Source organism: Pipistrellus hanaki (genome assembly GCF_964339955.1).
Source record: "Pipistrellus hanaki genome assembly, chromosome: 1".
NCBI classification, from domain to species: domain Eukaryota; kingdom Metazoa; phylum Chordata; class Mammalia; order Chiroptera; family Vespertilionidae; genus Pipistrellus; species Pipistrellus hanaki.
In genome coordinates, this window is record NC_140503.1 from 145,810,342 (window position 1) to 145,825,975 (window position 15,634).

Genomic DNA, 15,634 nt, shown 5'->3' on the forward strand with positions numbered 1-15,634 from the left:
TCCTAAAGGACCCCCTTCAGCAATTCATATAATTCTGGTTTGGAGGTGATGAACTCCTTTAGCTTTTTTTTTTATTAGTGAAGCTCTTTATCTGGGCTTCGATTCTGGGTGATAGCTTTGCTGGGTAGAATATCTTTGGCTGTAGGTTCTTACTATTCATCACCTTGAATGTTTCTTGCCATTCCCGTCTGGCCTGCATGGTTTCTGTTGAGAAATCAGCTGACAATTGTATAGGTGCTCCTTTATAAGTAACTACCTGCTTTGCTCTTGCTGCTTTTAATATTCTCTCTTTGTCTTTTGCTCTTGGAATTTTAATTATGATGTGTCTTGGTGTGGTCCTCTTTGGATTCCTTTTGTTTGGGGTTCTGTGCGCTTCCTAGACTTGTAAATCTATTTCTTTCCACCAGGTGGGGGAAGTTTTCTGTCACTATTTTTTCCAGTATGTTTTTTATATCTTGCTCTCACTCTTCTTTTGGGACCCCCATAATTCTGATGTTGGTTCGCTTGAAGTTGTCCCAGAGGTTTCTTACATTATCTTCAACTTTCTGGATTCTCTTGTCTTCTTGCTTCTGCAGAGGAGTGTCTTCTGGCTCTTTATGTTCCAAATCTTTGACTTGATACTTGCGATCTTCCATTCTGTTTTTAGAACTCTGTATAATATTTTTTATTTCAGACAATGTATTCTTTATTTCTAAATGATCCATTTTCATATCCTCATAGATCTAGTTTATTTTATCGGCTTTTTCTAGGAAATTCTTGAAAAACCTTATAAGTGTGGTTTTGAACTCTATAGCCAGTCGCCTTTTGTCCTCAATTTCTTTCGTTTGTGATCTGTTTCCTTATCTCGGCATTTTCACAGCTTCCCTGAGTTGGTACCCTTAAAAGTCTCTGTGCTCAGCTTGGATGGGGCGGAGTTTTAGGGTGGAGCCTACAGCCTTGGCTTCCGTCAGCCCTGCCATATGAGGTTCCTGAGTCTCAGTGATCCTCAGGGTCCTCGGTACTCACTGCAAGCACCTCTGAGAGAAAGGTGCCCTTGAGTTTCGCCCACTGCCGAACAGTCTAGTCTCTCCCCCAGTGAGCCCGGAATTGGGGTTCAGTTGAGTTGGAAGTGGGGTTCAGAGCAGTTTGAAGCTTTTGTCTCCTTCCTGCTAGGGCAATCCAGAGGCACAGTCAACCATCCGTTCTCTGCACGCAATGTGTGCGCCTCCGGGACTTCCTTTCACTGCTCCCCTGAGTTTCCACCTTACAGCCCAGGCTCCCTCTGTATAAGCCTGGGTCCCCAGGGTCTGGCCTAGAACTGGGGTTCAATGCAATCGGAACTGGAGTTCAGCACATTCCAGAGCGTTTGTCTTCTTCCCTCTAGGGCAGGGGTCTGCAACCTTTAAGACATAAAGAGCCACTTGGACCCGTTTCCGAAGGAAAAAAAAAAACCCTGGGAGCCGCAAAACCATTGCGACATTTAAAACAACTATAACACTGCATATATTGTTTCTTATTTTAATGCTATATACCAGATCGTGCAGTTAGCTGTCAATCTGAAGAAAAAAAGGACTTTTTCACTTAACAATGTAAAATATATTTTTGCAAATTAATAGCTAATTAAAATATTTAATTTACCTGGTTAATGGGATTTTTTGCTCCTGAACCTCAGTGCACAGTGTCTGCACATCAGTGCTGTAAGAAGTTACCTTCATTTTCACACAGTTTTGCAAGTTGTCATCTGTGAGGCATGACCAATGTTTGTTTTTAATATAGTTCATGTTGGAGAAGACCTGCTCACATACATATGTGGAGCCGAAGATCGACAGGACTCCAAATGCATACTTTTTCATGTTTATATAAGTGTTGGGAATGGCATTCCATGTTTCGAATACAAGTTTGTCCTATTTGGAAAGGTTTTCAATATCACTCCATTTATGATTCTGAGCCAGAATGGCCTTCTGACGGGCAACATCCTCAAGAGTAGTGGTCAAGCATTTGAACTTGGACACCCATATATCTTTGTCGGCTATATCGGCCAGTTCCATCTCAAGATCAGGTTGATTTACACCTGCAAATGCAGTCATATTCAATAGGAATGGATCGATTGCCAGTGGACTGACAGGAAAGGATAATGTAGTTTTTTCCTCTCTGAACTCACAGAATCGTTTCCCAAACGAACTTTGCATTGTGGTGATTGCAGACTTCAAATATTCCAAATTTATCGTATCATGACTTTGTTTGAACTCTCTCAAAGAGGGAAAGTAAGACAGTGTACCTCTCTGTAAATCTTTGACAAACACTGTCAACTTGTGCTCGAATGCCAAAACCTCCTCCAGCATGTGCAGGGCTGTGCCTCCTTTCCCCTGAAGGGTTGTATTTAGTGTGTTTAGATGTGCTGTCATGTCTACCATAAAATGTAATTTTTCCAGCCACTCTGGTTGTTCCAGCTTAGCAAAGGTGAGCTCTTTGCTGGCCAGGAAAGTTTTTACTTCTAAACATGCGACAAAGCGTTTTAGCATCTCACCTCTGAACAGCCACCAGACCTTGTTGTGGAGCAGGAGGTCAGAATATATGCTTTCAACTCACTGTACAGGCCCGACTCCCAGTGACAGTCACACTGCAAGCCCTCTCTTTCTCTTTCTCCACTCCTCTCTGTCCTCTCTGTCTTCTTCTTTTTCCTTCTCCCTTTTTTCTCTTTATTCCTTTTTTATTATTATTATTTTTCAGTGTCCCCTCTGTCAGCACCTCTTTCCCCTTGCAGCAGTCTCCTCCTCCCCAGCACAGAGGTGCATGCTCAGCGTGCCCTCAGTGACATCACACGCTGTGATGTGAGGGAGGAGGCTGGGCCAGGACAGGGACGCTGTGGTTGCCTAGCGACGCTAAGTCGCTGTCAACCTGCCACACAGAGCGCCAAGAGCACCAGAGGCGGCAGAGGTAAGTGATACAGCTCCCTGCCCCCCCTCTCCTCCCCGCCCTGCTATCGGCCCTGCAGTTGGGAGCCACGGCAAAGCTTCAAAAGAGCCGCATACGGCTCCGGAGCCGCAGATTGCCGACACCTGCTCTAGGGCAATCTAGCAGCAGAGTCAACAGTCCATCCTCTGTGCATAATGTGTGCACCTCCGGGACTGCCTTTCGCCGCTCCCCTGGGATTCCTCTTTATAGCCCAGACTCCCTCCTTATATGTCCGGGTCCCCAGGGTCTCACCCAGAACTGGGGTTCAGTGCTGTCGGAACTGGGGTTCAGCACAGTCCAGAGCTTTTATCTCCTTCCCACTAGGGAACGCCAGCCAGGCACTCAGCCTCCCCCTCCTCTCTGGCTCCATTCTCTCCAAGTATACAACGTGTCTCCATACCTTAGGCTTTTACAGCTCCTCTGATTTTCCTTCTGTTTTCTTTTTACTTCTAGTTGTAGAATTTCCAGTCAGTTGACTTTCCTGTAGTTCTGGGTAATGTCCATTTTGTATTTTAGTTGTATTTTAGTGGAATTGTTATGTGAGGCTGCAGTTAGGTGTTTACCTATGCCGCCATCTTGGTTTCTCCCTGTCATTATTTCTTGAAACAGGTTTTCTATGCCTTCCTCAGTTTCCTTTCCTTTTGGAACATTATTATTCTAATATTGTTTTGTTTTGTATTGTCTCTAAATTCCCTTAGGCTCTCTTCCTGCTTTTTAATTTTTTTTCCCAGAAGCTGCTCTCATTGGGTATTTTTTCCATCTTGTCTTCTAGCTCACTGATTCGGTCCTCTGCTTCTTCTAGTCTACTTTTGATGCTTTCTATTGAGTTCTTTATAGTAGCGATGTCATTTTTCATTTCTTCTTGGTTCATCTTCATTTCCTCTTGGTTCTTCTTCATTTCCTTTTGGTTTTTACTCATATTGTCAAATTTGTCTTCCATTCTTTTTAGCCATCTTATGATCATTACTCTGAATTCTTGCTCTGGTAAGTTGCTTGCTTCTAAACTCGTTTACTTCATTTTCTGGTGATGCCTGCTTTTCTTTCATATGCAGGCTGTTTCTTTGCCTCCCCATGATCTCTCTTTTCAGGATGTCTGGTTATGTAGTTCTATCTCTCCTGTGTTGATTTAAAGGCACAAAATACAACACAACCAGGTACAGTACACAAGGCACTGAACAGAAATGTGTTTGCAATATTAACCTCCAAAAAGGTGACCATTAAAGAAAGGGAAATTGGGGGGTAGGAGAGATAGAACAGAAAAAGAAAGAAAAAAGGAGGGGCAAAATGAAGTTAGGAGAAGGAGAAAGAAAAAAGGAGAGGTACTAGAATGATACTAAGAGAGAAACGAGGAACTAACTATATATATGGGAAGGAAACTCCAATAGAACAACCCTTAATCACAGCAAATGCCAGCAACAAGTATTTGGAGATTAATACAACTTACAACACCAACTAATATCAAGCAAGGAAAGGGAAAGCAGAAGTAAAAACTAAAACACAGCTAACAAAAACATACAATCAAACAAAAAGAATAAGCAAAAACAATCTCACAATAAAGCATAAAACTTCAATATAGTTAACATTCAACATACAACTACAAAAGGATAGAGAGACTTTGTTTTTGTTGTGTTTTTTGTTTTTTTGTTTTTGTGGGTTTTTTTGTGTTTTTTTTTTTTGGACAGTGAAAAGGGAGGTTGTGTATTGGCTTGGAGCAGGAGGTTGGCAATTAGATATACACAAGGAGGGTGAAATTTAGCAAGTGGTAAACAGAAAGAATAGGCAAAATCTAGAGCAGGAAAGGGTTAAGATAAACAGGACACCAAAGTGGGAAAGGTTAGGAAGAGAGTGATGGCATAAAGGTAGGGTTAAAATAGAATAAAGCGTTGGTGAAGGAAAGATAAAAATAGACTGTAGAATACTAATCCTGAAGTAAAATAAAGAGCAAATAATATGACACTTAAAAAAATAATAAAAATAAACAAAAGTAAATAATATAAAAAGGTAAAATAGTAGTAGTAATAATCCTAATTACAAATAAAAATGTATTAACTAGAAAGGTAAAATCAAGTGAGGACAAAAGAAAAAAATAGTTTCTTGAGTAGATATTGCAAATAATGGAAATAAAAACAAAAGTTAAATAAAATGTGCAGTAGTAAAGGTCATTCACTTCCTCTATCATTCTGTTTGGCATGTCTGTTTCCCAGTCTGGACAGTATTGCAGTTCCCTGCATTTCACGGCTCATCATTGTTGTAATCCGGTCCTGATTTTTAAGCAGGCCTTGCTTTGATTTTTTATTACAATAGGGTCAATTTGTGATTTAGCCTCTGGTTGGCAGTGTTTCTGGATTGACTTCCAGGGCTCTAAAGCCTCTCTAGCTCCTTTTTTTTCTCTCTCTCTCTCTGTGACACTGATCTGTGGAGGCTGGGGTACAAGTCTGAGCCAACTGCACTCCCCTTTATTCTCAGGATATTCCTCTGCATCAGATCAAAATGTGTTTTTCTTTAGATATCTTCCCTATTAGGATCTCGTTCCACAATAAGGGGATACACCAGCCCAACGCCCTGGGTCTTCTCCTTTTAAACACCGCTCCAGTCCTCCAGCTACTGCGCACATAGTGCACACGGGCTTCTGTCTTCACAGAGACTCCCTATCTCCGTGAAATCTGACCTTTTCGCCATGGGGTGGTGCATTCCTTTGAGTCCAAGTGTTCGAGCCACCTGGGACCGGCTTTCTGGGGCTCACAGCTGCTTGGTGGTCGCTGCGGTTGTGGATATTCAGGCCTCTGACAAGATCCACTTTTTTTTTTTTAAATCAATCTTTATTGTTCATATTATTACAAAGGTTCCTCATTTCTTCCCCTTCCACCAGGTTCCCACCCCACTCCCTGCCCCCTCCCCACCCCCCATTGTCCTCATCCATAGGTGCACAGTTTATGTTCAATCTCTTCCTCCCTCCCTTTCCCCAAGAACAGTCAGTCCACTCCGCTCCCATATCACCGACTCTACTACAATGAACCGCTATTATTGTTCATCAGGTTTTTCAATCTCCTTTTTGTTGTTGTTGTTGTTGTTGTTGTTGTTTAATTAATAAACTTTTACACTTCTAAGAATAAATTTTAAAATCTAATAATTTTAAACCTTGTTTTTTTTCTGCCCTGGGAATTGAGAGCAAACTTGTTTACATGTAAACTTGCCCTTAGGCTATCAAAAGGTGTATCCATTCAAGTGTAAATGGACACATTGTTTAAACATAGCTGCTGGTTGGAATTGGAACACCTGTTCTGGGTGGGAAGGGCTTGTCATTCCCTTTCTCCATTAAAATTAAGGTGTTAGCTTTAAAACCTCTTTTTGGCAAGAGACCTTAAACTTTCAGAACTTTAAATTTTTCAGATAGTAAATCAGTTACATAGCATTTTCTCAAATCAATAATACCTCCACATGCCCAAGGATACACTTCACACAAAAGACATTTCCAAATAGATCAACCAACCTCATCCACACAAGGCATTCACAGATCAACACTCCAGCGCTATACTAACTCAACACATCCAGATCTAAGCCTTCCTCATTTGATTCAGCAGACCCTCAAGTTCCCCCAAAAGTTCCCAGCCATGTCTGAGAGGCAGCCTTGGGGCAGAGGCAGGCGAGGAGCGAGCTGTTTTGGGCCTGGATTCTCCGGGCCTGGCCTCTGTTGCTCTGGTTCGTTCCACAACCAGCTGCTCCGGGTCTGGCCACTGCCGCTCCCAACCTGGCTGCTCCGGACATGGCTGCTGCTGTTCCGGGCCTGGCTGCACCCGACCCGGCTGCTCCGGGCCCGGCCGCTCCAGGCCCGGCCACTCCCAGCCTGGCAGCTGCTGCTCCGGGGCTGGCCACACCAGACCTGGCTGCTCTGGGCCTGGCCACTTCGGGCCCGGCCGCTCCGGGCCTGACCGCTCCCAGCCTGGCAGCTGCTGCTCCGGGCCTGGCCACACCCAACCCGGCTGCTCCGGGCCCGGCCGCTCTGGGCCTGGCCGCTCCCGACCTGGCTGCTCCAAGCATGGTTGCTGCTGCTCTGGGCCCGGCTTCTCCGGGCCCGGCCACTCTGGGCCTGGGTGTTCCTGGACTGGCCACCCTGGGCTTGGCCGCCTCCGCCTCAGGCCTGCTGCCACTGCCCCAGGTCTGGCTGCTCCAGTGCTGGCTGTTGATGCTCTGGTTCTGACTGCTGCTGCTCTGGGGCCTGGCTGTTGCTGCTCCAGGCCCGGCTGCCACTGCCTTGTGCCTGGCCACTAGGCCTGGCCGCCGCTGTTCCAACATTCTGTCCTTTTTTTAAAAAAAAACAAAACACTTTTATGTTGCAATGTTGGCTGCTGAGTTAAGTTCTGACTTAGTCTTTGATTTTTCAAGATCTTCTTTGTATTCTTTCTTAAGTAATTTTACTATCTTTTGTTCTCACTTGATTTCTTCACATTGAAAACTTCTTCGGTTTCTTCCTCCTTGTCCTGGAAGCTCAGCAGGTTGGCCTGTGGCACCACTTTGTTCTCCGTGGGCTCCTGTGCTGCTTCAGCCTGTTGCAGGGGTCAGCGCCGCCCAGGAAGCAGCCCCCGGCCTCGGCTCTGTGGCCTGCGCTCAGCAGTCGAAGGCCCAGGGGCACCCCCCCCCCCCCGTGGGGGCCCCGTCGCCCGGCTCCTTGCTGGCGCCTGGCTGGCCGGTGTCCGGCAGGGGCTCCTGCTCCTCGTCGCGTTCCTCCAATCTGGAGCTTTTTTTCTCCTTCCCGCTAGGGGCGTCTAGCATCAGAATCAACAATGTGCGTGACTCCAGGGGCTCGCTTTTCGCCGCTCCCCCAGGACTCCACCTCACAGCCCTGTCTCCCTCTGCTTGAGCCTGGGTCCCCAGGGATTGGCCTAGAACTGGGGTTCAGAGCAGTCGGGAGTGGGGCTCAGCACCGCCGGAGGTTTTGTTTCTTCCCACCAGGGCAATCCAGCAACAGGGTCAACATTCTGTCCTCTGCACGCAATGTGCGCGACTCCGGGGCCCTGCTTTTCGCCGCTCCCCTGGGATTCCGCCTCACAGCCCCGTCTCCCCCTGCCCGAGCCTGGGTCCCCAGGGTCTGGCCCATAACTGGGGCTCAGCGCTGCCGGTTCTGGGGTTCAGCCCAGGCCGGGGTTTTTATTTCCTTCCTGCTAGGGAACGCTAGGCAGGCACCCAGCCTTCTCCTCCTCTCCGGCTGCATCCTCTCCGCGCGAGTGCATGCGCACAGCATGTCTCCGTACCTTAGGATTTTTCAGCTCCTCTGATTTTCCTTCTGGTTTTCTCTTTCCTTCTTGTTGTAGAATTTTCAGTCAGTCAACTACTAGTATCTCTGAGCAATGTCCACTCTACATTTTAGTTGTATTCCATTGAAATTGTTGTGTGCTGCTGCGGTTAGGTGTCTACCTGAGCAGCCATCTTGGATCCTCCAAGATCCACTTTTCTGTTAAAGATGGCGAGATTTCCCCGTCCAAGCCCATAGGTAGCTCCAAGAGGGGACCCAGCCCCACAGTGGGTGCTTCCCTTTCAGGGGCACCCTGATCAGCAGCTCCCCACCTTCTCCTGGAGTTTGCCTGTCTCTTAGCTTGCTCCCAGCATGACCCTCAGCTGCTCTCTCTTTATGCTTCGGGTCAAGGCTCAGAACCCATCCATCTAGTCTTCCACCATTTTGTCTCTCCAGCTTGAAAAGTTTCATACCCAAAAGTTATACTGGCAATTTGTTTAGTATTCCAATAAAATTATAATTATTAAAAAATAGTTAATAATAAATTATAATCCTATTTAATAAAGAGGGAATATGCTAATTGACCCTCACGATGTCACAAAGATGGTGGTGCCCACAGACAATAAGGAGGTTATATGCTAATTGACCACCCAGTCCAGAGATGGAATATGCTAACAATGCCTTGCCATACTAGCAAACAGCAGCTGTGCATCGCTGAAGGATGGCCTGGACCAAACCTGAGATGGTCGGGCACCACCGTTTGTCCAATGAAATATCATTGCTGACATATACACATTAGGAACTGTTTAACATTGAAATTGGGTCTCAAAAGAACTGTTGGCCCAGAAAGAAACTCACTACAAACTGATTCATTTGCCTCCCAGCATAATCATTATGGCTTGTCTCATTTTCGGTTCTTATAAGCATATTTCTTGTATCATATGATCTCACACATCTATGGGAAATAATGAACAGCATAAACTGATGAACAAAAACAGACCCAGAGACAGGGAAGCATCGATCAGACTGTCAAACCTCAGAGGGAAGGTAGGGGAAGGTGAGGAAAAGGGGGAGAGATCAACCAAAGGACTTGTGTGCATGCATATAAGCCTAACCAGTGGCCATGGACAACAGAGGAATGGGGGAATACATGAGGAGGGGTTTGGGATGGGAATGGGGGGATGAGGACAATTATGTGATACCATAATCAAAGAAATTTTTTTTTTAATTAAAATAATTTTTTAAAAGATGGCAATGCCCACAGCCAATAAGGAGGGAATTCATGCCAATTGACTGTCACACCCTCAAATATGGTGGCACCCACAGCCACAAAATAGCGGTGCCCAGTCCCCTCATCCCCGCCAGGGCAGCAGGCATGTGGCAAGGCCACACTGCTCCCAGGCAGGCCCAGTCGCTCCACGCGCCTGCCTCCAGAGTCCCCCAGTCTCCTCAGTCCCCAACCATCTAGGGCCAGCCTGAGGCATAGGCAAGCCTTGGATGGTGGCTGCCTAGTTGACACCTGAGGTGCAGGCAAGCTTCGGATGGTGGCTGCCCAGCCACCCAGAGCCACCAGAGGCTTAGGTAACCAGGTCTGACTAAGGCTTGTGCTGCCAGCAGTGGCAGCAACAAAGGTGTGATGGGGTGTCACTCTCCCCTGATCACCAGGTCACTTCCCCCCCCTACCCCGTAGGGCTCCCAGACTGTGAGAGGGGTCAGGCTGGGCGAGGGACACCCCGCTCCAGTGCATGAATTGTCATGTACCAGGCCTCTAGTTAAATAAATAAAATGAAAATATTAGAATTATCTTTCTATGTGATAAAGGAAATCTAACAATAAGAAAATAAACTGTAAAGATGAAAAGTAACAAATAGAATAATGTGCTATAAGCAAGGTAGAGTAATATTGTGGGTGGGTTTTTTTTTTTTTTTTTTCCCTCTTTTAAATTTCACTCTTACTATAAATGGCCACCAGAAAATCCAGACATAAAAGAAATAGTTAAAAAGATAGTTCCTGCCCCAATCAAAGGAGATCAAAGTGTTATGTATCTTCTATTTAAAAAAAGATGAACTCAGCCAAAGCCGGTTTGACTCAGTGATAGAGCGTCGGTCTGTGAACAGAAAGGTCACGGGTTTGATTCCCGTCAAGGGCATGTACATTGGTTGCAGGCACATCCCTGGTGAGTGGTGTGCAGGAGGCAGCTGGTCGATGTTTCTCTCTCATCGATGTTTCTAGCTTTCTATCCCTCTCCCTCTCTGTAAAAAAAAAAAAAAAAAAAAAAAAAAAAAAATCAATAAAATATATATTTTTAAAAATAAATAAAAAGATTAACTCAGATTAGGCTGAAACTCTTCATCCAAGTTCCTGGAGAAGAGCCAGCACTGTTATGTCCACAGGGTCTTTGCTGTAACCACATCACTGGCAGATAGAACTGGGAGAGATTTATTCCCAGAAAGGGAAGCCTGTCAAGCAACCAAGAAAAATGTACATGTTTTGCCCTGACCAAGTAGCTCAGTAGTTCGAGCATCCTCCTGATATGCCTAAGTTATGGGTCGATCCCTGTTCAGGGCACGTATGAGGAACAATAAGTGCAGTAGAACAACAAGTCAATATTTCTTTTTCCCTCCCTTCCTCTCTTTCTCTAAAAATAAATTAATTTAAAAAAATTATATGTTTTGGGTTTGGCTTTAAGGGAAAAAAAAATAACTGAAGTTTTCAAAATGGGTCCTTCCAAAACAGCCTAATTTCCCCCCCTCATAGTTTAAGACTATTGGGATTCACTTTCATGTTGAAAGCTAAACTGTTTGCCTGATCTTGAATATGTTCTCATTGGGTATGATGTAGTTCTATCTCCATTCTGTTGCCTTGCAAACAAAAGCTAGAACTCTTTCTGAACCATCAGAATGTGTCTGGGGCTCCAAAGACCTTACGTGTTTCATGATACAATTACCAAATATTTTTATTCTGTAGCTTTGGTATTTCTTTTAGTCAAATTCTACCCAAGTGTTTGAGTAAAAGAATGAACCAACTCAATTTTTATTGTTTAACATTCCTCCTACAAATATCTTAATTGTATGTAATGAAATAGACTTTCAGTTTCTGAAATGCAGTTATTTTATATGCCACAATAACTAAAAATATACTGCTCTTTTCTAGATTGGAGTCCAAAAACTTATTACATTTGCATGGGAAATTTTTCAACCCCTTCTTTTTGGTTTGGTTGGATTGGAAGTATCTGTTGCAGCTCTTAAATCAGATGCTATTGGTAAGAATGATTATAAGCACAAAAAATATGAGTTGAAAATATTGAATAATATTTATTTTTATTTATAATATGTCTTTGAATGCCTTTTTCAGAAACTTGTGTTGAGACAGTAACATACATTTGTTCTTCTTTACCCTGTGTGGTCTTTGTTACCAAAGATAGTCCCATATCTTTCCTAAGGGACCTAAGGAAACGAAGATTAGAATTTTTTTCCCAAGAAGAAATATTAGATACCATCAGCACCTGTTTGATACTTGTAGTAAAAGTTCGAAGTCTATTAGCTCAGAATTAAATAAATAAATGCAATTTATTTTTTATGTTATCTCCACCATCAGATAACAACTTCTGCTTTACATAAAGGCTTCAATTATATTTGTATTTTTTATTATATTTACTTAAAAAATAAAGACAGAAAGAGGCAATAGTCTTAACAGTTTTCAATAAGCCAAAACCGGTTTGGCTCAGTAGAGCATCAGCCTGCAGACTGAAAGGTCCCAGGTTCGATTCCCGTCAAGGGCATGTACCTTGGTTGCGGGCACATCCTCAATGGGAGGTGTGCAAGAGGCAGCTGATCAATGATTCTCTCTCATTGATGTTTCTAACTCTCTATCCCTCTCTTCCTCTCTGTAAAAAATCAATAAAAAATATATTTAAAAAAAAAGTTTTCAATAGTTTTACAGATTGTATTTCTAGACAAAAACCCACTTCTTCCCAACTATTTTGTTATTTATATTTGTTTTTTTTTATCTGTTGTAGGTGTTTCTATTGCTTGTTTGTTTTTGGCCTTATTGGTTCGAATTTCTGCTACATTTTTCTTGGTGACTTTTACTGGTTTTAATTTTAAGGAGAAAATATTTATTGCTCTCTCATGGATACCCAAAGCTACAGTCCAGGTAAGAACATATTAAGTCATTCTCATAATTTTAATATTGAAAATTTTAATATTAAAAATTCTAAATGACAGCTATTTGTGCAATCACAATATGTGGACCATTATTAGTCTTATTTTTAAAATGCTTGATTAATCATAGCTATTCATTAAAATTAATGTAATCTTTAAAAATCTCAGTTTTAAAATCTATTCTTCTGAAATTAAAAAGTGTTAAATTTTAATTAACTACTTCCTTAACTTATGAAAAATTGTTTTCTATTTTTCCAAAATATAAAATAAGAGTATATCTGAAAAAAAAATTGCCTTAGCCAGTTTTCTCCGTGGTTAGAGCAACAGCCTACAGACTGAACGGTCATAGAGATACATTGTAGGCTGAACATTGCTAAATATTGTGGAGCTAAATACTATGATTTTAAAATAGAGATACATTGATTCTTTTTAAAATATATCTTCTCTTTCCACCCCTCCACCACACATGATTGTACATATATTATTATTAATTACACATTCATTTTGTATGATTTTTTGATTACTGACTGAATCTTCCCATTAGATCACACAGAACGGATAGGAACCATGTCTAGGATTTCCTCCATTGTTTTTCTCTAGCATTTAGCACAGTGCTGGGGAAGCAGAAAGCACACAACAAATAACCCTTACATGCCTACAAGAATTAATGAATGAAAGAATGATGTAGTTTGTCCTCTAATTCAATGATATTCCCTCCTACTAACAAGGTATTACTACTACTGTTAGACTTTTTTACCTGGCTGCGTAATGTCTTGATTCCCTAAGATTCTTTTCTCCATTGTTATTCCAAAACAAACGCTTGTGAGCCTCCATGCAACAAAATTCTCTATGTCATAGTTAGAGAGCAGACTATGGGGCCAGACTGCCTGTTTTGAATACCACATTACTTGCCTATAACCTTAGGCAAGTTAGTTCATAATCTCTCAGTGCCCAGTTTGTAGATTCTGAACTCCTTGTCAGTTTTACTATATCACACTGCCTCCCAAGTAGGAAGAACAAAGAGAATATGATCAACAAAATCCTAGTGAACCATAAGAAACCTTCGTATTTGGATTGTCTTGTTGCAGCCAAGAATCAAGTGGTACTTGGTAAAGGCAAATAAGCAAAAACCGTGGTTCAGTTAAAACTAGAGGTTTTGAGAGTCATACAAGCATTCAAAAAATATATATTTAAATAGGGGAAAGCTGAGATGACAAAAATACAAAATCTTCCCTAAAATGTCTGCATGCTGATTTGTTACTATTTCACTCTTACTCTAGAGATATTTTCTAAGAAGAACATAGCATTAATGATAACTCATGAATATCCCTCAGCACTTTTAAGTCTTACCTCTTTTCTAATATTCTAGTACAGCTATTTTCAACCTTTTTCATCTACATAAACTAATTACTAAAATTCTGTATCACACTAAAAAATGTATTACCTTTTTGCCAATTTGACAAAAAAAGAATAGCTGTAATTTTGATTCATTCACATTGGACAGCTATTGTGTTGTCATTTGTCATGTTTTTTATATATATATTTTATTAATTTTGTACAGAGAGGAAGGGAGAGAGATAGAGAGTTAGAAACATCGATGAGAGTCATCCATCAGCTGCCTCTTGCACACCCCCTACTGGAGATATGCCTGCAACCAAGGTACATGCCCTGGACCGGAATCGAACCCGGGACCTTTCAGTCCCCAAGCCGACGCTCTATCCATTGAGCCAAACCGGTAGTTGTCATGTTTTTTAATTTGACAATCTAAGGGAAAAGAAATCAGTGCCCCTGACTAAATAGTCAAGTATTGCATGTTTTACAAATTATTGCAGCATAATGGTTAAAAATCACTAGCCTAGTACCAGGTTTTGCTTATTTTAACAGTCATTTGCTTTTATTATATGTTAACTTTGCTTAACATTTTTCATTATGCCTCATCTTCCCCCACCCACCCACCACCCAAATGCAGGCTGTGTTAGGTCCTCTGGCTCTAGAAACTGCAAGAATCAGCTCACCCGACTTGGAAGGATATGCGAAGGATGTGATGACAATAGCATTTTTAGCCATCTTGATCACAGCTCCAAATGGAGCTCTGCTTATTAACATACTGGGGCCCAGATTACTTGCACACCATGATCCAAACTAAATAAAACAGAAATTGTCATAATGAGCACTTCATTAAAAGTTCATTTGTCATGCCTGCTTCTTCTAATGAATTTTCTTACATGAGACAAAAATTAAAAGATAAAAATATGTGAAGACTACACAGAAGCAAGGACTGAAGAAACATGTGATTTGATTACAGAGCTTTTCTATGATTTTTATTACAAAGTTAATTTAATTAAAAATTATAAAATAGAATGTGTTCTTAGTATTTACATATTTCAAGAATAAAATAAATCTGTAAATACTCTTGGAACATTTAAAGTAATCCATCAGGCTGAATTACTTCCTAATACAAAATAGACACCTATTTCAGTTGTTTTTTGCTTGAATAACCTCTGAATTTCAATGGCCCCCACTGACCACATGATCATTATTTCTGTCTGCTCACCACCAGTTCCCTAACAGTTCATTTAACTCAAGTTTTCATTTTCTTTCACTGACAACATTATTACTTAATAATCTGTTGGCAACAATTAATATAAACTCCCATCAAGTAGCCATTGGATGTGTACTGTCTTCGGGAGGAAGTGTAATTTGGGCAACACAGTTCCTTTTATCTGAGGGACTTGGTTGTGACCCTCAACAGAAAACACTTGAAGATGGCATTTTATATACACCACAGAATACACTGCTCTCCACCCCTTGTGCCATTTGTGTCTATTGCTTCATATGATTTCACTGCATCTAAGAAAAGCTCCTCCAGGATTCTAGTCGGTTTCTTTTGCTGGGAAAATTTATGAAAGAACATTAGTGGAATGATGTTCCACTAATGATGTTCCACTATCTGCCCTTAGCTCAGCAGCTGGTCTTGCACCCTCAACTGATCATCTCCCTCCTCTGCTATCCATGTGCTGTCTGGTCTACATTCCTCTCACCCTCAGCAAGCACCTCTGCTAGTCTCAGTCAATTATCTGGTGGATGGACCCAGATCATCATCCCTGAGGTGTCTGTGCCCAGGTCACCATTACTCCTCCAATGAATGTTGGATGCCATGCACAAACTGCACTTGTCTACTTAAATCAAGCCATCAAAATTAAAGAAGAGGTTACCTAACAATCTCCCAGTGGATCCCTTGGGTGCCAAACACATTCCTCTATTTCTATTTTGCATTGAAATTGAATTGCAACCATCTTTTTGTAAA

The 15,634-nt window shown here is 42.2% G+C and overlaps 1 protein-coding gene across 1 annotated transcript in view; it reads left to right on the forward strand.

Moving 5' to 3' along the window:
* The window catches only part of LOC311631621 (sodium/hydrogen exchanger 9B1-like), a 58,195-nt gene extending 43,671 nt beyond the window's left edge, over positions 1-14,524 (forward strand). Inside the window, exons 7-9 of the mRNA XM_084901917.1 lie at positions 11,318-11,426; positions 12,183-12,319; positions 14,297-14,524. Of these exons, the coding sequence (XP_084758043.1) occupies positions 11,318-11,426; positions 12,183-12,319; positions 14,297-14,473 (423 nt within the window). The 3' untranslated portion in view covers positions 14,474-14,524. The remainder of the gene's footprint in view (positions 1-11,317; positions 11,427-12,182; positions 12,320-14,296) is intronic.
* The last annotated feature ends 1,110 nt before the right edge of the window (positions 14,525-15,634 follow it).